The 21,842-nt window shown below is 44.2% G+C and overlaps 1 protein-coding gene across 1 annotated transcript in view; it reads left to right on the top strand.

The window, feature by feature from the left end:
* Positions 1-21,842, top strand: part of LOC120029845 (brain-specific angiogenesis inhibitor 1-associated protein 2-like protein 1) — a 52,050-nt gene that overhangs the window by 23,944 nt on the left and 6,264 nt on the right. Inside the window, exons 4-10 of the mRNA XM_038975153.1 lie at positions 2,275-2,336; positions 4,844-4,915; positions 5,150-5,284; positions 17,238-17,390; positions 19,017-19,172; positions 19,371-19,509; positions 20,234-20,456. Of these exons, the coding sequence (XP_038831081.1) occupies positions 2,275-2,336; positions 4,844-4,915; positions 5,150-5,284; positions 17,238-17,390; positions 19,017-19,172; positions 19,371-19,509; positions 20,234-20,456 (940 nt within the window). The remainder of the gene's footprint in view (positions 1-2,274; positions 2,337-4,843; positions 4,916-5,149; positions 5,285-17,237; positions 17,391-19,016; positions 19,173-19,370; positions 19,510-20,233; positions 20,457-21,842) is intronic.

Raw genomic sequence — 21,842 nt, 5'->3', positions numbered from 1 at the left:
CACAAGCCTCTAGCTTGAGTTAGTAGATTATGAGTATTATATTATGAAGTTATTATTTGATACAAGCATTGAAGATAAATCACAATCAGAAAAATAAATTGAGCTAGCTAACTTGCAGATCTACATCAATCATCAACGTCAATGATCAGCTGATAGCCCACCATCTGTTCCCGATGTCGATCATCTGTTTAGGAGGCACTGTAACTAGCTTGCTTACAATTTTTGATGTTGAGTGAATGTGTTGTTGCAGAAATAAATAGGCCTATGCTCAATTTTTTTTTTGCTACAGTTATTTGGTATATTATGAATTTTGAGATGTGAATTATGGAAGTCATTTTGTTTTTCAAGTGGGGGACCTGACCCTTGAACCTGCCCCCTGAATGGCAGTGAAAAAGTACCCAATTGTCATAGAAAATGACTCAAGTAAAAGTGAAAGTCACCCTGTAAAATACTACTTGAGTAAGTCTAAAAGTATTTGCTTTTAAATATACTGTAATGAAACAGGCAGGGAGCAGGTCTCGAACCCTCAACCTTCTAGCCCGAGGTCCGGCGCGCTATCGACTGTGCCGCAAAAGTATGCTCGAGCGGCAGAGTCGATTTCCGCGCTTATAAACCCAGGGTCGTTACAATACTTAAGAATCAAAAGTAAATGTAATTGCTAAAATATACTTACCTATCAAAAGTACAAGTAAAGTTTGAATAATAAAATAAATATATGGAGTACAAAGTACATTAAAAGTGAAAGTTGTCGAAAATATAAATAGTAAAGTAAAGCACAGATACCCCCAAAAAACTACTTAAGTAGTACTTTAAAGTATTTTTACTTAAGTACTTTACACCACTGCTGAATGGTCTGTGCACGGCCCTGGTCTCAGTCACCAGATCTCAACCCAATTGAACACTTATTGGAGTTTCTGGAGCGGCACCTGGGACAGCGTTTTACAACAAAACATCAAATTGTGGAATTTCTTGTGGAAGAATGGTGCTGCATCTCTCCAATAAATCAAATCAAATGTATTTATATAGCCCTTCTTACATCAGCTGATATCTCAAAGTGCTGTACAGAAACCCAGCCTAAAACCCCAAACAGCAAGCAATGCAGGTGTAGAAGCATGGTGGCTAGGAAGAACTCCCTAGAAAGGCCAAAACCTAGGAAGAAACCTAGAGAGGAACCAGGCTATGAGGGGTGGCCAGTCCTCTTCTGGCTGTGCCGGGTGGAGATTATAAAAGAACATGGCCAAGATGCTCAAATGTTCATAAATGACCAGCATGGTCAAGTAATAATAATCACAGTAGTTGTCGAGGGTGCAACAAGTCAGCACCTCAGGAGTAAATGTCAGTTGGCTTTTCATAGCCGATCATTGAGAGTATCTCTCCCGCTCCTGCTGTCTCTAGAGAGTTGAAAACAGCAGGTCTGGGACAGGTAGCACGTCCGGTGAACAGGTCAGGGTTCCATAGCCGCAGGCAGAACAGTTGAAACTGGAGCAGCAGCACGGCCAGGTGGACTGGGGACAGCAAGGAGTCATCATGCCAGGTAGTCCTGAGGCAAGGTCCTAGGGCTCAGGTCCTCCGAGAGTTAGAAAGAAAGAAAGAAGGAAAGAGAGAATTAGAGAGAGCATACTTAAATTCACACAGGACACCGGATAAGACAGGAGAAATACTGCAGATATAACAGACTGACCCTAGCCCCCCGACACATAAACTACCGCAGCATAAATACTGGCGGCTGAGACAGGAGGGGTCAGGAGACACTGTGGCCCCATCCGATGATACCCCCGGACAGGGCCAAACAGGCAGGATATAACCCCACCCGCTTTGCCAAAGCACAGCCCCCACACCACTAGAGGGATATCTTCAACCACCAACTTACCATCCTGAGACAAGGCTGAGTATAGCCCACAAAGATCTCTGCCACGGCACAACCCAAGGGGGAGCGCCAACCCAGACAGGAAGACCACGTCAGTGACTCAACCCACTTAAGTGACGAACCCCTCCTAGGGACGGCATGGAAGAGCACCAGTAAGCCAGTGACTCAGCCCCTGTAATAGGGTTAGAGGCAGAGAATCCCAGTGGAGAGAGGGGAACCGGCCAGGCAGAGACAGCACGGGCGGTTCGTTGCGATAGAGTTTCAGACACTTGTAGCATCTATGCCAAGGCACATTGAAGCTGTTCTGGCTCGTGGTGGCCCAACACCCTATTAAGACACTTTATGTTGGTGTTTCCTTTATTTTGTCAGCTACCTGTATAATATGATATATGATCTTTTCTCTACAGGTGTGGTTCTGATGGAGATCTCTGAGGTGCACAGGAAGGTTCACCTGGAGCTGGAGGAGAACGTAAGCTTTCCTGCTGACCTACTGTCACTTCTTCTCTTGGTAGTTTTTTGTTATGTAATTACCATTTTACCATCTAATTGCTAATTAAGTGGAAGACTGAAGTCAAGGGTTACCATTCTCTTTGACCTGCGTTGGATGTTCATGTCGACACACATATCCATAGTCCTCTACGCCAACTCTCTCTTTGTCACAGTGACTTAGTCATTAACAGACCTCCTTTATCCTCTAAACACACCAAGAACACAACAAAGCCTAGAGAGAAATCCCACCTGGACACAAGACAACTGTTAGTTTTTTTGTCATTTAGACCATTCCTTTCAGCTTGTGCTCTCTGTTCTGTCTGTTGGGTTTCTTGTTGAGGCCTGGGGGTGAGAGGCTTGGCATACGTGTAGGAAATCAAATGACTCTGGTTGGTGTCACTGGTGTTGTAACTGTGACAAGAGCAAGACACAACTAGCTCTTAGACAGTATCATCTCTAATCACTCACTACGTCTAAGTTACAATACTATACAATACAGATAGTCTAGACTGAAGCAGGTGCATTCTCATGTTTCTTCAGCTGTCATCGTACTTCTTCTGTGTTTTTTATTCTATTTTCATTGTTATATACAGTGCATTTGGAAAGTATTCAGACCCATTGACATTTTCCACATTTTGTTAAGTTACAGCCTTATTCTAAAATTGACTAAATTGTTTTTTTTCTCATCAATCTACACACAATACCCCATAATGACGAAGCAAAAACAGGTTTTTAGAAATGTTTGCGAATTTACAAAAATAAAACAATCCGGGAAATATCACAGTATTCAGACCCTTTACTCAGTACTTTGTTGGAGATGTTCAATCGGGTTCAAGTCCGGGCTCTGGCTGGGCCACTCAAGGACATTCAGAGACTTGTCCCGAAGCCACTCTTGTGTTGTTTTGGCTGTATGCTTAGGGTCGTTGTCCTGTTGGAAGGTGAACCTTTGCCCCAGTCTGAGGTCCTGAGCGCTCTGGAGCAGGTTTTCATTAGGATCTCTCTGTACTTTGCTCCACTCATCTTTCCCTTGATCCTGACAAGTCTCCCAGTCCCTGCCACTGAAAAATATCCCCACAGTATGATGCTGCAACCACCATGCTTCACCATAGGAATGGTACCAGATTTCCTCCAGACGTGACTCTTCAGGCCAAATAGTTCCATCTTGGTTTCATCAGACCAGAGAATCTTGTTTCTTATGGACGAGGGGCCTTTAGGTTCCTTACGGCAAACTGCAAGCGGGCTGTCATGTGCCTTTTATTGATGAGTGGTTTCCATCTGGCCACTCTATCATAAAGGCCTGATTGGTGGAGTGCTGCAGAGATGGTTGTCCTTCTGGAAGGTTCTCCCATCAACATAGAGGGATGGGAGTTTGGTGGTTCCAAACTTCTTCCATTTAAGAATCATGGAGCCCACTGTGTTCTTGGGGACCTTCAATGCTACAGAAATGTTTTGGTACCCTTCCCCAGTTCTGTGCCTCGACACAATCCTGTCTTGGAGCTCTATGGACAATTCCTTCGACCACATGGCTTGGTTTTTGATCTGACATGCACTGTCAACTATGGGATCTTATATAGACAGGTGTGTGGTTTTCCAAATCATGTCCAATCAATTGAATTTACCACAGGTGGACTCCAATCAAGTTGTAGAAACATCTCAAGGATGATCAATGGAAACAGGATGCACCTGAGCTCAATTTTGAGTGTCATAACAAAGGGTCTGAATACTAATTTAAATAAGGTATTTCTGTTTTTTTATTTGTAATACATTTGCTAACATTAATAAAAACCTGTTTTCGCTTTTCCATTATGGGGTATTATATGTAGATTGATGAGGGAAAAAATGATCACTGCATTGTTGGGAAAGAGTTCTCAAGAAAAAATGTCACTGTACTGTTTTATACCTATTGTATCCTATGTATGAAAAATGATCACTGCATTGTTGGGAAAGAGTTCGCAAGGAAAAATTTCACTGTACTGCTTTATACCTATTGTATCCTATGCACAAGGCGGATAAACTTTGAAACGTTGATTATTGTCGAATTTAAGATGATTTGATCTATGAATATTTATAGTATTGGTCGTAATAAGAAGAGATATGATCAAATAAGATGTATTCTCACTACAGTATACATGTATTACACATTTTATTGCAATTCAGAACTGTAGTAAAGCTTTTGTCCTAGCCTTACAAGGCTCCTACTTGTCTTTCACTGGGCTCCAAGTAAAGCGACATGCCAACGAAGCATGGTTAGTTATTTCTGAGATATCTGAGAGAACAAAGGAAGGAGAAAGTAGTCAATGTTTAACTATTTGGAGAGGTAGATAAGACATACCTGTTGTTAGAATTCCCCTCAGTTAGAAAGCAATTATCACAGCTACATTCCTCTGGCTCAGCCACACAACTCTTATTCTGATGTCACCATCTTGCCATGGTTATGGTATTGTTAAATGTTTATATATCGACTTGAACTGGATTCTTTCTGTTCAGTTCAAGCGGTTCCACAAAGAAATCATTGCTGAGCTGGAGAGGAAAACAGAGATGGATGTCAAATATATGACTGTAAGTACATTGACCACTATAGGACTTTGGCAAGGGACAATCTAATCACAAGGTGTGTGTGTGTGTGTGTGTGTGCATGTTTGTGTACGGGTCTGCATGTCTACGTATGCAGGTATGTAAGTGCACACTTAATTATGGTCTCCTCTCTCCTCAATATCCCCTATCCTTGCATTCAGTAAAAGTCTTCTCCATCTCTACATCAAACTTATCTTAACCTCTGTATCTCTCATCCAGGCCACATTCAAGCGGTACCAGACGGAGCACAAGCTGAAGCAGGACTCTCTGGAGCGCTCTCAGACGGACCTGAAGAAGCTGCGGAGGAAGAGCCAGGGGAAACAAGTCACCAAGTACGAGATCAAGGAGAACGAGGTGAGACTAGAACCAGATCTTGATTAATCAAGGAGAACTAGGTGAGACTAGAACCAGATCTTGATTAATCAAGGAGAACGAGGTGAGTCTAGAACCAGATCTTAACTAATCAAGGAGAACGACGTGAGACTAGAACCAGATCTTGATTGATCAAGGAGAACGAGTTGAGACTAGAACCAGATCTTAACTAATCAAGGAGAACGAGGTGAGACTAGAACCAGATCTTAACTAATCAAGGAGAACAAGGTGAGACTAGAACCAGATCTTGATTAATCAAGGAGAACGAGTTGAGACTAGAACCAGATCTTAACTAATCAAGGAGAACGAGGTGAGACTAGAACCAGATCTTAACTAATCAAGGAGAACGAGGTGAGACTAGAACCAGATCTTAACTAATCAAGGAGAATGAGGTGAGACTAGAACCAGATCTTAACTAATCAAGGAGAATGAGGTGAGACTAGAACCAGATCTTAACTAATCAAGGAGAACGAGATGAGACTAGAATCAGATCTTAACTAATCAAGGAGAACGAGGTGAGACTAAAAACAGATCTCATCTTATCTCACAGGGGGTCTCAGTGATCAGACTCATCTGTTCACTCAATGCACCATCGGTACGCTAGTCAGAAAAGTCCCGTAAGTTCCACTTTATGAATGTTCTCCATTTTCAAGCGAGAAGTGGCTCGGTGTCCAGTTCGTTTTTTCTGATGATGTGAGCATGTGCTTGGATTCCTTTGAGTTCCTGGAAGTTTCTCAGACGGCTAGAAAGGGACTTTAACAGACAGTCACGTGACTTTACCCTCATCCAGAAACACTTGTTGGTGTATGTGTCCAGTATCAATATAAAAACCAAACAGAACATTATTGCTCTTGGTTGCCATGGTTGTCTTGTTTTGTTTACATAAACAAAGCTGAATCCTTCTATGGACTCCCTTATGCAACGGGTGGCTCTAATTCTGAATGGTGATTGGTTAAAACAGCATTCCAGCCGTTGTCTATTCCACAAGTTACTAAATCTATGACATTAAAATGCCTATTTACTCTGTTCCACTGTCTCATCAGCCCAGCCAGGCAATTTATAAACTTGATCTCCACTATAAAAAGCATCTAGACATTACCTCACATTTCTTTTAGACAAACATTTAGTTTTCAACAGCAGAGTTTTGTATAAACATTGTTTCAATATTCAAATTTGATCTCCAGCTGTCTCATAATAATGAACGTGTCAGGAGTTGGGATGAGGCAGACAGGAAGGCAGCGTTTCTCAGCCTGTCAAAATCATGAATCAGCTGGCATCATTTTTATTGATATATACAAAGAACTATCAACAGAAACAGGTAAAACAAAGTGATTGTGTTAGCTGAGTTGTTGGCTAGCTCCTCTGAACAAATGTCCTGACAAGAGAGCACATTTTCTACGCGAGGCGAAATCGTGCATCAATAGCTTATTGTTATGGATTTATCCAAGTAAATTCACTAGAAAATAGCTTAAACAAACATAAATGCAGCTACTTTACTGTTCTGTTCAACGTGACTATAAGTTAGCCCTAGTTGGCTAACTAGCAAGCAAGGGATAAGAACGTTGCCAGCCAGTATGGCAATGGAACATTTAGAACGAACAACTGGGTCGCATCCATAGGAACAGACCAAAAAGACTGAACGACTGGGTCGCGTCTCTGGCAACCAAACCAATAGAACGAACGACCAGCCGGCTTGGGTAGCAACCTTGGATTTGTGTCGGGACTATATCTTATGGAAGGATGAAATAGTATTAATAAATCCATCAAAATATTATTTGTTATAAAAATATGTAAATAATTATTTGAATATGTTGGTAACCCGTTGTATAAAAGTGATAATTCCCTCGAAGCCGGTGTTTGGAGGATATATTGGCACGGTTTGCCAGCCATTGTCACGATCTTTCAAGATCGAACCCAGAAGCAGACCAGGACAAGGAGCGTAGGAAGAAGGTGAGTATTTATTTACAGTGAAATGTGAAAAGGTAGATATATCCAGATGGCGTAGCGGGCAGCGGTGGTGAGTAGATGAGGAAATAGGTGAATCCAATGTAGTAGCAGAATCCTCTGTCAACCAGGCGGGAATGGAGTGAATGATCCAGGTGAGTAACTGAAGACAAAACAAACGGAGGTAAGTTCAAGGCAAGCAATACGTAAATGAAAACAACAAAACAAATTCTATCCAACTGGAGTCTGGTACTCAGGCACAACATACTGTTCATGGCTAACGATCCGGCAGGGAATGGAAGTCAGGTCAGAGCTTTTGAAGGGTAGAGATGATGATCAGGACAGGTGTGCAGATTACTGACGGGAAACAGGTGCGGGTGAAATCAATCTCCCAATGAGCTAATTCGCCCGGCAACCAGACAGGGTGCGTTCCAGGACACCTGAAACACACTCCAGGACAGACACACAGGCAAACCCAGACTCAGGAAGCGGGATTCGTGACAGTACCCCCCCTCCGACGAACGCCACCGGGCGGACTACCTGGAGCGCCAGGATGGAGGCGGTAGAAGTCACGAATCAGGTCGTCATCCAGAATCTGTCGCCGAGGAATCCAACTCCTCTCCTCTGGACCATATCCTTCCCAGTCCACTAGAAACTGGTACCCTCGACCCCGCCGTCTGGAGTCCATGATGCGGCGCACCGTGTAGACAGGACCACCTCCGATCATCCGAGGAGGAGGAGGACGAGGAGGAGGAGGCAACAGAGGACTGAGGTGAACCGGCTTGAGACAGGAGACATGAAAAGTGGGATGCACTCTAAGTGTTGCAGGCAACTTGAGTCGAACCACCACAGGATTTATGATTCTCTCCACTACAAACGGACCAATGAACTTAGGTGACAACTTCCTTGACTCCGTCCGTAGAGGAAGATCCCGTGTAGCCAACCAAACCTTATCTCCAACCGTATAAGCTGGGGCAGGAATACGGCGACGGTTCGCCTGTATCTGATACCGGTCAGAAACTCTAAGGAGAGCCTTCCTGGCCCGATGCCAGGTCCGGTGGCAACGACGAATATGGGTCTGGACAGAGGGAACCGAGAGATCCCTCTCCTGAGAAGGAAACAAAGGAGGTTGGTATCCGTAAAGGCATTGGAAGGGGGACATCCCAGTGGCAGATGAAGGAAGGGTATTATGGGCATACTCAACCCAGGGTAATTGAGATGACCAAGAGGTGGGATCAGAGGAGACAAGACAACGCAGCGTGGACTCCATCTTCTGGTTGGCTCTCTCCGCTTGACCATTAGATTGTGGGTGAAATCCAGAAGTGAGACTGACTGTAGCTCCAATGGCCAAACAGAAGGATTTCCAGACAGCAGAGGTAAACTGAGGACCACGGTCAGACACAATGTCACTGGGCAATCCGTGAACCCTGAAAACCTCCCTGACCAGGATCTCGGACGTCTCCGTAGCCGATGGAAGCTTGGAGAGAGGAACAAAATGAGCAAACTTGCTGAATCTGTCCACAATGGTCAGAATGACCGTGTTCCCAACAGAAGGGGGCAATCCCGTGACAAAATCCAGGGCCAGATGCGACCAAGGTCACCGAGGAATAGGTAGGGGGTGAAGAAGCCCAGAGCTGGGCCGATTGGTACTCTTGTTCTGGGCACAAACAGGACATGCGGCAACAAACCTCTGGGTATCTTCTCCCATGGCAGGCCACCAAAAACGTCTGCGCAGTAGTGCCATAGTCCGAGCAACGCCAGGGTGACAAGCTATCTTGCTGGCGTGGGACCACTGAAGGACAGCAGAACGGACCGACTCGGGTACGAACAACCGACCGGGTGGACCGTTACCGGGGCCAGGCTGCGTCCGAAGGGCCGCCATCACATCCTCCTCTATCCTCCATGTAACGGCTCCCACGACAACATTCTGGGGAAGAATCGTCTCAGTCTTGACCCCACTCTCCTCCGTCTTAGAGAACATCCGGGACAGGGCGTCCGCCTTCCCGTTCTTAGACCCAGGTCGGAACGTCAGGGAAAAATTGAAACGTCCAAAAAACAAGGCCCACCTAGCCTGACGGGCGTTGAGACGTTTAGCCGATTGTACGTAAGCCAGATTCTTGTGGTCAGTCCAGACCACAAACGGTTGCTCCGCTCCCTCCAACCAGTGCCGCCACTCCTCCAAGGCAAGCTTCACAGCGAGAAGCTCCCGGTTACCCACATCGTAGTTTCTTTCAGCTGGAGAAAGACGACCAGAGTAGAAAGCGCAGGGATGGAGTTTACCGTCAGTGGAGCTACGCTGGGACAGGATGGCGCCCACACCCACATCAGAAGCATCCACTTCCACAACGAACTGACGGGAAGTGTCAGGTTGAGAGAGAATCGGGGCGTTGGTGAATCGGCTCTTCAAGTCCAGAAATGCTCGGTCTGCCTCAGGAGTCCAACAGAACTTTCTGGTGCAAGACGTCAGGGCAGTTAAAGGTGCAGCCACCCGGCTGTAGTCACGGATAAACCTCCGATAAAAATTCGCAAACCCCAGGAATCTCTGGAGCTGCAATCTTGTACCGGGCTGGACCCAATCCCGAACCGCCCGAACCTTCTCTTGGTCCATCTTGATCTCTCCCCTGGATATGATGTACCCGAGGAAGGACGTTGTATGGGCGTGAAAATCACACTTCTCCGCCTTCACGAACAGACGGTTCTCCAATAACCGCTGCAGGACCTGCTTGACATGCAGAACGTGGCTAGAAAGCTCCTTTGAGAAGATGAGGATATCATCCAGGTAAACGAACACAAAAATACCAATCATATCTCTCAAAACGTCATTCACCATACTTTGGAACACCGCCGGAGCGTTGGTCAGTCCAAACGGCATCACCTGGTACTCAAAATGTCCCATCGGAGTATTGAACCCAGTCAACCACTCGTCCCCCTCCTTGATCCGAACCAAATGATAAGCATTACGTAAATCAAGCTTCGTAAAAACCGTAGCACCCTGTAAGGAATCGAAAGCCGAGCTCATCAAGGGCAGGGGATACTTGTTCTTAACCGTAATCTCATTCAAACCCCGATAATCAATACACGGTCGAAGAGAACCATCCTTCTTGCTCACAAAAAAAAATCCTGCTCCCAAAGGTGATGACGATGGCCGAATGAGACCTGTAGCTAGAGACTCCTTGATGTAGGTCTCCAAGGCCTCACGTTCCGGTCGAGAGATACTGTATAACCGTCCCTTGGGAAAGGCAGATCCAGGAAACAGATTAATCGCACAATCATAAGGTCGGTGGGGAGGAAGAGACAGAGCCTTCTGTTTACTGAATACCTCACCCAACTCGTGATATGTTTCTGGAACCAGGGACAAATCAGGAGGAGCAGAGTCACTGACCTGACTGGAAACAGCAGGAGAACAGGCAGTCCTAAGACAGTTAGCATGACACTCAATGTTCCAACTAGTTACCTTCCCTGTCACCCAATCAAACGAGGGATTGTGTTCCTTCAGCCAGGGGTAACCAAGAACCAGAGGAACATGGGGCGAGGACAAAATGAAGAAAGAGATAAACTCTGAATGATTTCCCGACACCAACATCTTAACCGGTTCAGTCCTCATAGTGATCCGTGCCAGACTACTGCCGTTCAGAGTGGTTGCTTCAATGGCTTCCGGCAATTGCTCCTTGGAAAGCCCCAGCTGTTCCACCAAGTCGGCATCCATAAAGTTGCCATCGGCACCTGAATCGATAAAAGCGTTCAGGTCAAAACTCTGATCCTTATTCATAAGGGTCGCAGGAAAACGGGGTCTGACAAGATCCTTGAGAGATTGAAACTGGCTCGCTAAAATTCCTCCCAAATTTAGCGAGCCGGGCAGTTTAACGGGCGCTGTGGACAAGCGGAGTTGTAATGTCCCGATCTACCACAGTAGAAAGAGCTATTGGTCTCACGTCTACGTTGGCGCTCCTCCTTAGTTAGCCCGTGTCGCCCCACTTGCATTGGTTCAGAATCTGGTGGCAAGACTCCTCCACTAATCCCGTGTGGAGAATAACGATCAATACGTCCTGGTTCACCTCCTGAACCGAATGGTAACCGAGTTACAGATTGATTGGATAGACCCCACTGCTTCTCCCTCCTCTCTCGGACTCTATTATCAACCCGAATAGATAAAGCGACCAAGCTGTCTAAGTCACTAGGCTCTGGATAAGAAATCAGCTCATCCTTAAGTTCATCTGACAACCCCTTGTAGTGACTCCTCATTCCAACCACTCTCCACAGCCAATGTCCTGAACTCAATCATAAAATCTGCCACACTGCGATCTCCTTGGCGAAGAGAGAACAAACGTTTAGCTGCGTCCTTACCTCGGACTGGATGATCAAAAAGCTTCCTCATCTCTCCCGTGAACTCCTGATATGAAGCCGTGCAGGTTCCCTGTCGTTCCCAAACGGCTGAAGCCCATTCCAGAGCTCTTCCACGCAACAGTTCAATAACCAAGGCTATCCTAGCCTTGTCAGTGGCGTAAGAATGGGGCTGTAGATCAAACACTAACCCACACTGCATAAGAAACGAACGGCATTTTCCCAAATCCCCTTCATATTTATCAGGCGTCGGTACCTTGGGTTCACGAAATGGAACCGCTTCAGACACGGCAGGTGAGATGGGTGAAACCGGTGGTGAATGAATCACCTGCAAACTGAGCTGATCCTGGACTTGTGTCAAGCTAGCAGATAAATTCTGGATCGAACTCGCTATCTCCTGTAGCGCCGTATTGTGTTGTCCCAATTTCTTCTCCTGCAGGGTAATGGCATGGCAAACGGAGTCCAGGTCCGCTGGGTTCATTACTGGCCGGATCGTTCTGTCACGATCTTTCAAGATCGAACCCAGAAGCAGACCAGGACAAGGAGCGTAGGAAGAAGGTGAGTATTTATTTACAGTGAAATGTGAAAAGGTAGATATATCCAGATGGCGTAGCGGGCAGCGGTGGTGAGTAGATGAGAGGAAATAGGTGAATCCAATGTAGTAGCAGAATCCTCTGTCAACCAGGCGGGAATGGAGTGAATGATCCAGGTGAGTAACTGAAGACAAAACAAACGGAGGTAAGTTCAAGGCAAGCAATACGTAAATGAAAACAACAAAACAAATTCTATCCAACTGGAGTCTGGTACTCAGGCACAACATACTGTTCATGGCTAACGATCCGGCAGGGAATGGAAGTCAGGTCAGAGCTTTTGAAGGGTAGAGATGATGATCAGGACAGGTGTGCAGATTACTGACGGGAAACAGGTGCGGGTGAAATCAATCTCCCAATGAGCTAATTCGCCCGGCAACCAGACAGGGTGCGTTCCAGGACACCTGAAACACACTCCAGGACAGACACACAGGCAAACCCAGACTCAGGAAGCGGGATTCGTGACAGCCATTGACTTCTTCTCGGGCCTAACAACACCCATGCCAATATGACCTCCAAACACCGGCTTCGAGGGTGTTATCACTTAAATGATTTGCATGCATGGGTCCCATCGAGAATATCAAAGAAAAAATTTATTAACTTTGTCTTGAAAATAGGGTATGTCATTGGCCCAGGTGGCTCCTTGATCTTGCCACACACTTCAAAGTGGAAAAACTGTACATAAAAGCGAGCGGGTGGAAAGGAAATGAACACTAAAAATACACAATACCACCACACCTACAGTATAGCTGCGGGCAGATTCTTTGTTGTAATGTAAAGTGGAGTGCCGTCTTTGCCTTTCCCCTTCAACAGTGGTGCAAGGTACTTAAGTTAAAATGCTTTACAGTACTACTTAAGTCATTTTTGGGGGTATCTGTACTTTACAATTTATATTTTTGACAACTTTTACTTTTACTCCACTACATTCCTAAAGAAAATGATGTACTTTTTACACCATGCATTTTCCCTGACACCCAAAAGTACTCATTACATTTCGAATGCTTAGCAGGACAGGAAAATGGTCTAACTCACAAAGTGATCAAGAGAACATCCCTGGTCATCCCTCCTGCCTCTGATCATGCAGACTCACTAACATTTTTTTAAATGTAATTATTGCCTAAGTGTTGGAGTGTGTTGGAGTGATTTTCTTGTTTAAAAGAAACAAGAAAATCATGCCATCTGGTTTGCGTAATATAAGGAATGTGAAATGATTTATACTTTTGCTTTGACTTTGATACTTAAGTATATTTTAGCAATTTACTTTTACTCAAGTATGAAAATTGGGTACTTTGTTCACCACTGCCCTTCACCTATAAAGAAACACTGAAGGCTCATGGAAAGGGACCAAATGGCTGTCATCACATTAGAATGGAGAGTGTATTTTAACTGCCCCCTCTGGAGTATGAAGTGTGCACTTCGGAGTTTGTAGTTGGTCTTGAGTTGGTTGGTAGTATACACTCACTGAAAAGCTCCGTAGGGTGTAGTGGGACTGGGAATGGGTGAGGCATTTATAGTCAATAATGTCCACTCAAATAGAGTAGACTTGGAGTGGTGCCTGGTAGCATATTTAGCCACTTACAGGAATCAGAGGATATACAGTAATAGTCTTCCTAACACAGTATACATTAAACATAGACTTCTTTAGTAAATCAATAGGACAAGTTAAGAGAGGGGCCAAGAAGATGCTGTCTGTTGATGAAACCCACTCTGGCTCTGCTTGATACAAGGCTGCCTGTGCAATAACTCCTCGTCCACTCCTATTTTATTGACTGGTTTCACCAGCCCGACTTTGATGAGTGTCAGTTTATGAGGTGGGTTTATTTTTAGTAAGGGGCCCAATATATTGAGCTGCAACACATTTTTTATTATTGTTCTGACTGAAATCCGAGAAGCACTAGCTAACTGGAGGTTTTGAAGAGTAGAATCTTGTCTCTCTCTCTATTCAGTGATCACGATCTCTTCTTAATGGCTTCTTGGTTTTTATCTTGCTATTAACCATCTTTGTTTCAGTATGTAGATTACCTTTGCCTATGGAAAGAGGGCTGTAATCTAGTTTTATCTCAGAGAAACTAATAGACAGTAATGTATTGTGGCTTGCTATGTGGAAGGAAACTGGTTTGTCATTATCCTATGTATATGACACCTGTTGATTAGACTAGATAAGGGCCAACACATCCACACACCCATGAACACTTTCTACTGTCATGTATCAGACTGTAGAGTATATTTAGTTTCGCCTCTACTGTGATTTTCTGTGGTTCAGTTGTCAGAATATAGAAATGGATGGAAAAGGTAACATCCTGCTCTCTCCAAAGTCATGCATGAATGTCTTTAATGGAATTTGCCCACAAATCTGTCGTTTTCAAACCCCTACAGGTTTGCTGCAACACTTGAGCTCAATTCAAGTTTCAAGTCGTATTTGTTACATGCACAAGTACAGTGAAATGGTTCTTTCTCCGTATGTCTGTCTTTCTCTCTCTATCCTCTATCTCTCTCTTCCTCCCCTCTGTCTTTCTCAGTCTTCCAGCTATTGTTTGCAGTATAAATTAAGCTCCATAGTTTAGTTGTGGCCGCATCGTAGGGGGAAGAGGGAGGGGAAGAGCGAGAGACAGGGGAGTGGGGGAGAGAGCGAAAGAGAGAGAGAGAGAGAGAGGAGGGGGGAGAGAGAGAGAGAGACTGGGCTAAACATTAAAGGAGGGTCTGTGACACCACCACCACAACCCTAGAGACTAACCAGCTTTCGCTGTCGTCATGACAACCAGAAAAAGGAGAGGAGAGATAAGGGAGGAGACAGAGGGAGAGAGTTGTTTCAAAGAGGAGCTGAGCTTTGTCTGGGTGTGATGTCAGATTCCGTGGTCTGCTTTGTGAGGGTGTTTCAGTTCTGAGTCACTCTCTGGGAAGGAGTGTGTCCTGCTTCCCAAATGTCACCCTATTCCCTATATAGTGATCTACATTTGACTATACACTACATTGGGAATAGGGTGCCATTTGGGAGGCAGACGCAGGTTCTTTCAGCAGGGTGATTTTCTACAGGATAGGGATGGTGGAGTAACAACAGGGGGTGAGATGGAGCCAGACAGAGGAGAGACTTTGATTAGAAGGCTCATTAGTTATTCCTGAACAGTTAAGCAAGCTGCTTTTTTCTGAGCATGCAATTACAACCTTACTGAATGCTTTAACAATCAGTCTCCCTCTGTGTCCTCTCGTCAGTATCTGGAGACAATCTCATACATATACTGTACACGCAGAGTTAACAGTACGCCTGTCAGTAACCCAGTAATGACCTGTCCCCTTTAGTTCCTTAATGACCCCCCCGTCAGTTCAACCAACTCTAAATGACCTGTCCCCTTTAGTTCCTTAATGACCCCCCCATCAGTTCAAACAACTCTAACTGACCTGTCCCCTTTAGTTCCTCAATGACCCCCCCGTCAGTTCAACCAACTCTAACTGACCTGTCCCCTTTAGTTCCTTAATGACCCCCCCATCAGTTCAACCAACTCTAACTGACCTGTCCCCTTTAGTTCCTTAATGACCCCCCCATCAGTTCAAACAACTCTAACTGACCTGTCCCCTTTAGTTCCTTAATGACCCCCCCCCCCATCAGTTCAAACAACTCTAACTAAACTGTCCCCTTTAGTTCCTTAATGACCCCCCCCCCCCCCCCCCATCAGTTCAAACAACTCTAACTGACCTGTCCCCTTTAGTTCCTTAATGACCCCCCCGTCAGTTCAACCAACTCTAACTGACCTGTCCCCTTTAGTTCCTTAATGACCCCCCCCCCCATCAGTTCAAACAACTCTAACTAAACTGTCCCCTTTAGTTCCTTAATGACCCCCCCCCCCCCCCCCCCATCAGTTCAAACAACTCTAACTGACCTGTCCCCTTTAGTTCCTTAATGACCCCCCCGTCAGTTCAACCAACTCTAACTGACCTGTCCCCTTTAGTTCCTTAATGACCCCCCCCCATCAGTTCAAACAACTCTAACTGACCTGTCCCCTTTAGTTCCTTAATGACCCCCCCATCAGTTCAAACAACTCTAACTGACCTGTCCCCTTTAGTTCCTTAATGACCCCCCCATCAGTTCAACCAACTCTAACTGACCTGTCCCCTTTAGTTCCTTAATGACCCCCCCCCCCCCCCCCCATCAGTTCAACCAACTCTAACTGACCTGTCCCCTTTAGTTCCTTAATGACCCCCACCCCCCCATCAGTTCAACCAACCCTAACTGACCTGTCCCCTTTAGTTCCTTAATGACCCCCCCATCAGTTCAACCAACCCTTACTGACCTGTCCTCTTTAGTTCCTTAATGACCCCCCCATCAGTTCAACCAACCCTTACTGACCTGTCCTCTTTAGTTCCTTAATGACCCCCCCCCCCATCAATTCAACCAACCTTTACTGACCTGTCCCCTTTAGTTCCATAATGACCCCCCCCCCCCCATCAGTTCAACCAACCCTTACTGACCTGTCCTCTTTAGTTCCTTAATGACCCCCCCATCAGTTCAACCAACCCTTACTGACCTGTCCTCTTTAGTTCCTTAATGACCCCACCATCAGTTCAACCAACCTTTACTGACCTGTCCTCTTTAGTTCCTTAATGACCCCACCATCAGTTCAACCAACCTTTACTGACCTGTCCTCTTTAGTTCCTTAATGACCCCCCCATCAGTTCAACCAACCTTTACTGACCTGTCCTCTTTAGTTCCCTAATGACCCCCCCATCAGTTCAACCAACCCTTACTGACCTGTCCTCTTTAGTTCCTTAATGACCCCACCATCAGTTCAACCAACCTTTACTGACCTGTCCTCTTTAGTTCCTTAATGACCCCACCATCAGTTCAACCAACCTTTACTGACCTGTCCTCTTTAGTTCCTTAATGACCCCCCCATCAGTTCAACCAACCTTTACTGACCTGTCCCCTTTAGTTCCATAATGACCCCCCCCCCCCATCAGTTCAACCAACCCTTACTAACCTGTCCCCTTTAGTTCCTTAATGACCCCCCCCCCCCCCCCCGTCAGTTCAACTAACCCTAACTGACCTGTCTCTCCTCTTCCCTCAGTATATGAAGACGATCTCGTCGCGGCAGAGTGACATGCAAAAGTTCATCGCTGACGGCTGCAGAGAGGCCCTCCTGGAGGAGAAGAGACGATTCTGCTTTCTGGTCGACAAACACTGCATGTTCTCCTACCATGTCACCGCCTTCCATGAGAAGGTACTGCACATAAGGGGTTTAGTCCTTTAGTTAACCTTTAGTCATTTAGGCCTAAAGTAGATGTAATTTTTTTAAAGTAAGGCGAGGGATTAAAAATTTGCATTTAGGACCTCAGACTGGGGCGAAGGTTCACCATCCAACAGGACAACGAACCTAAGCACACAGCCAAGACAACGCAGGAGTGGCTTTGGGACAAGTCTCTGAATGTCCTTGAGTGGTCCAGCCAGAGCCCGGACTTGAACCAGATCGAACTCTCTGGAGAGACCTGAAAATAGCTCCCCATCAAACCTGACAGAGCTTGAGAGGATCTGCAGAGAAGAATGGGAGAAACTCCCCAAATACAGTTGTGCCAAACTTGTAGCGTCATACCCAAGAAGATGCGAGGCTGTAATCCCAGCCAAAGGGGCTTCAACAGAGTACTGAGTAAAGGGTCTGAATACTTATGAATACTTACTGTATGTTTGTTTTTTGTATTTATTTATTTTTTGCAAAAATGTCTAATAACTTGTTTTTGCTTTGTCATTATGGGGTATTGTGTGTAGGTTGATGAATGCATAAACTCTTTTTTTTAATCCATTTTAGAATAAAACAGTTAAGGGGTCTGAATACTAGCAGTCTACTAAAGTAATCAGACCTATTCTTTCTAGAACTAACTGCTTCAGCTTCTATTCAGCTCGAATTCTACATTTAACACTTCTCCCACTACCATACAAATATTTTTAGACAGCTGTTGCAACCACACACTTTCTTCAGAAAATGTACCTTTTCTAGTTTTGTCATATTTATCTTACCTTAGTGTTTGCAGGCTGACTAGCATCTATTGAGTTTCAATGTCCCATAAATTGAATGCCCAAATCAACTTAAAGTATCTACAAAACAAGTTTTGCAGTCACATAACCCAAATGGGGGTGGCAGGTAGCCTAGTGGTTAGAGCGATAGGCCAGTAACCGTAAAGGTTGTGAGATCGAATCCCCGATCTGACAAGGTAAAAATCTGTTGTTCTGCTCCTGAACAAGGCAGTTAACCCACTGTTCCGAGGCCGTCACTGTAAATAAGAATTTTTTCTCAACTGACTTACCTAGTTAAATAAAGGTTAAAAAAAATGGAAGGCTACAGTTTTTTTTGTCCTAAAATTACTGTTCATAATTTACACATTTTTATTTGGATTCACATGATTCGATTCAAGGGGATTGAACAGAATCCAACCTACTACAATAGCAAAGTGAATTGTTTGTTTCGTCAAAAATAATAATTTAAAATAATCGATTCACATAAATCAAATTAAATGTTCAAAACCATAAAAAAATATATTTATGTGAAGCGGGGCATCCGTTAAACAGTAAATCAACTTTGTTAGGCCATAGTTAACCTTGACTTAAAGGTAGACTCAGTGATGTGACATCATCATACACAGAGGGGTGACTTCCTAGTTAGTCACATCAACAACAGCAGGATTCAAATCTACCAAATATGCCCACCTTGGGGTTGATATGGCTGAGATTATATGTGTTGTTCAGCACTGTAACCAATGCTCCCCCTAACTTGGCCATTTAACATACTAGTTATGAATGCTTTATAAAGCTTTATTGCACCTTTATAACTGGTCTATATCTATCTGCACTGTAGGCCAAAGAGCTGCTGGCGGTAAAGCTGCCCAGCTGGCAGGATAAATGCAGCGATGCCACCAAGGTCCCTGACACGGTGATGACCATGATAAAGGGGCTCCGCACTCCCGTGTCTGGAACCCCAGAAGCCTCGCCTCGCGTTGAGCGCTACAACAGGGTGAGTGGGACGTCATGGCTGTTATTACACTGTTGTTACAATGCTATAACAAGAGAAGGACAAGCTATAATCATTCACCGCTTTACTTGGTTTAAAGGCTTGGCTCTTCTCATAAATGATATTTGCTCTTCTAGATGGATTGCATGTACTGTGACTTGCATGTACATAACATAACCTGTTTTATGTCTTCTCTATCAGAACAATGGGGACTCGATGGTTCCCCCACCAGCCCCCCAGCTGAAGGCCCAGATCAGTCCACTGGTTAACATGTTCAACCAGGACGTTCCCCACGCCTCCATCACATCCACATACACCTCCACATCAGACCACAACTCAGGTACTACTGCAGCCTCACACCTCAGGCTTCAGTCTTTGGATTGAAGTTTGGGTATGTGTTTCATTGTGTGTGTAGTTGTACATGTACTCCATATCAAAAATGTGAAAATATAGCAGGTTTTGGTAGCTGGTATCTTATATAGAGATTATGTTTAGTTTTACAGAGTCTCACACCACCTTCCCCATGTAAGTATGCTGCCTTTCGTAATCTGACTTGTACAAATGGATAAAATAGATAACAGAGATAAAACTATAGGTGCTGTCCTAATCTACATGTAATGTCTTGTTTGGGAATATTTGATCTTGTGCACCGGGGCCTTATTGAGTACATGTGCTAGACAGATCATATTCAGAAATCCAAAGAAGGTTCAGGACGGCTACTGAATTCCCTTCAAATTGTGCTGCATCTTCCCTTTAATCCTGCTAATGTATCTGTTCTTACTTCATTTGTTCTCCATGTCTTCTTTTATTGAATGTTCAAATTATACAGAAAATTCCGCTGCAAAACCAATTCTCCTCTTTAATGATGCAATTTTTCTTCTCCGCATGGTAATTTAGACCAGGGTTATAAATCACTAGCTATAAGCCATGTCTTCTCCCTGATATACTTAGCAAAGTATCAATTTGAACTCTGCTATTGTAAATATCAAGTATTTCAGAGAGTCCTTGCTGTCTTTCTGCAATTTGATAGTAAAAAACATTTAACTTGAACTTTGACCTTACAGACCAGGGCAGTATGGAGGACGGTGGCAGTCTGTCTCTGTCCAGGTCGGTGTCGATAGGTTCAGGGCTGAACGTGGGCAGGAAGCAACGGGTCAGGACCATCTTCCCTCACACGGCCGGCAACAATAACACACTCCTGTCCTTTGACGACGGTGACATCATCATGCTGCTAATCCAGGAGGACAAGGACGGATGGCTGTATGGAGAGCTGGAGAATACCCGGCAGTAAGTCTCTATTCACTGGTTAATAAGGCCTTTATGAACCTTTTTGAAGCTTTATTACTCCTTTATAAAGGCTCATTAACCTGGAGAAGATCTGGCAGTAAGTCACTATTTACTGGTTATTAAGGGTTTATGAGGGTTTTTGAAGCTTTATTACAGGTTTATAAAAGCTTATTGACATCACTGGTATTAAGAGTTTGTAAAGCTTTATTACACTTTTACAAAGATCTATTACACCTTTATTACACAATAATTCAGGCCTTATTAACCTATAGATGCAGATCTAAGGTCTCTCAGAGAAGTTATGCAATGTTGCCACCAACATTCGTGCAATTTCCTTCTGTGGTACAGGTGTTGGTATTCACACAACTGTTTTTAGGTGTGTAACGATAAGGAAATGTACTGTATCTCCGCAAATACGCAAGTGTATCAACTTGGGAATTGTTCTCATTTTTGAGGAGGCAATACTTAAAGAGTTTATTTCCAAAACGCCATATGCACCAATTTTTCACATTTGTGTTTTTTCATCAGGAATGATTGCTTATAAGTACCTTCATGTTTGTGTAACATATTACTGTTCTCAGATTTTTTATTCATAGATTTTAGATGTGTATGTTTTTTTGCAAAACGCTATATATCCATTATTTACCTGGAATGGAATGTTCGTATCCTGTATATTTGACTGTCATATGTGGTTGTCTCACCTAACTATTTTAAGATGCTTACTTGTCAGTTGCACTGGATAAGAGCATCAACTAAATTACTAAAATGTCAAATGTAAATGTTTTTCGTACAGATCATCAGATACTACTGTATTGCATTATTTATTTGAAATATTTTTTTAAATATTGATGTCACAAATATACAATTTGTACAGTTCTTTATATAAAAACATATTTGTTACATTTGACTGTGTAAAGCCGAGCAGTACTACTTATTTCTCTGAGAGTGATGCGGATATGTAGCAATCTTTGTTTACGTTTTTTTCATCTCTGACTACAGTGGCGGTAGAACCAGGTACCAGTTGAAAGTAGCGCATTGGAAAATTGGTGCTCATTATGTGTTGTTAAGCCGTTAAATGTCAGGTCTGAAAGTAATGTTATTGTTAAAGCAGTTGTATCTGTGCCATTCAGAATAGTATTTCAGAAGATGAGTTGTGGGTAATTGAATATTATTTCAGAAGACCAGGTGTGGGTAATTGCGGTGAGGCCACAGAGACCGATGGCTCAAAACCACCTTGGTAATTATGTGTGCATGCTTTGATGGCTGGTCTTGTGTCTCCCTCTCTCTATCTGTTCATTAAAGTCATTAGTGCTCATATGTAGGTGAAAGATCAGAGAATAGGAGAGAGAGGGAGAGAGAGTGCTTTAAGCAGAGATGTTAGTCTAC

The sequence above is a fragment of the Salvelinus namaycush genome, chromosome 35, assembly GCF_016432855.1.
Source record: "Salvelinus namaycush isolate Seneca chromosome 35, SaNama_1.0, whole genome shotgun sequence".
Classification (NCBI taxonomy): Eukaryota; Metazoa; Chordata; class Actinopteri; order Salmoniformes; family Salmonidae; genus Salvelinus; species Salvelinus namaycush.
This window is presented reverse-complemented; position numbering and strand designations above follow the sequence as displayed.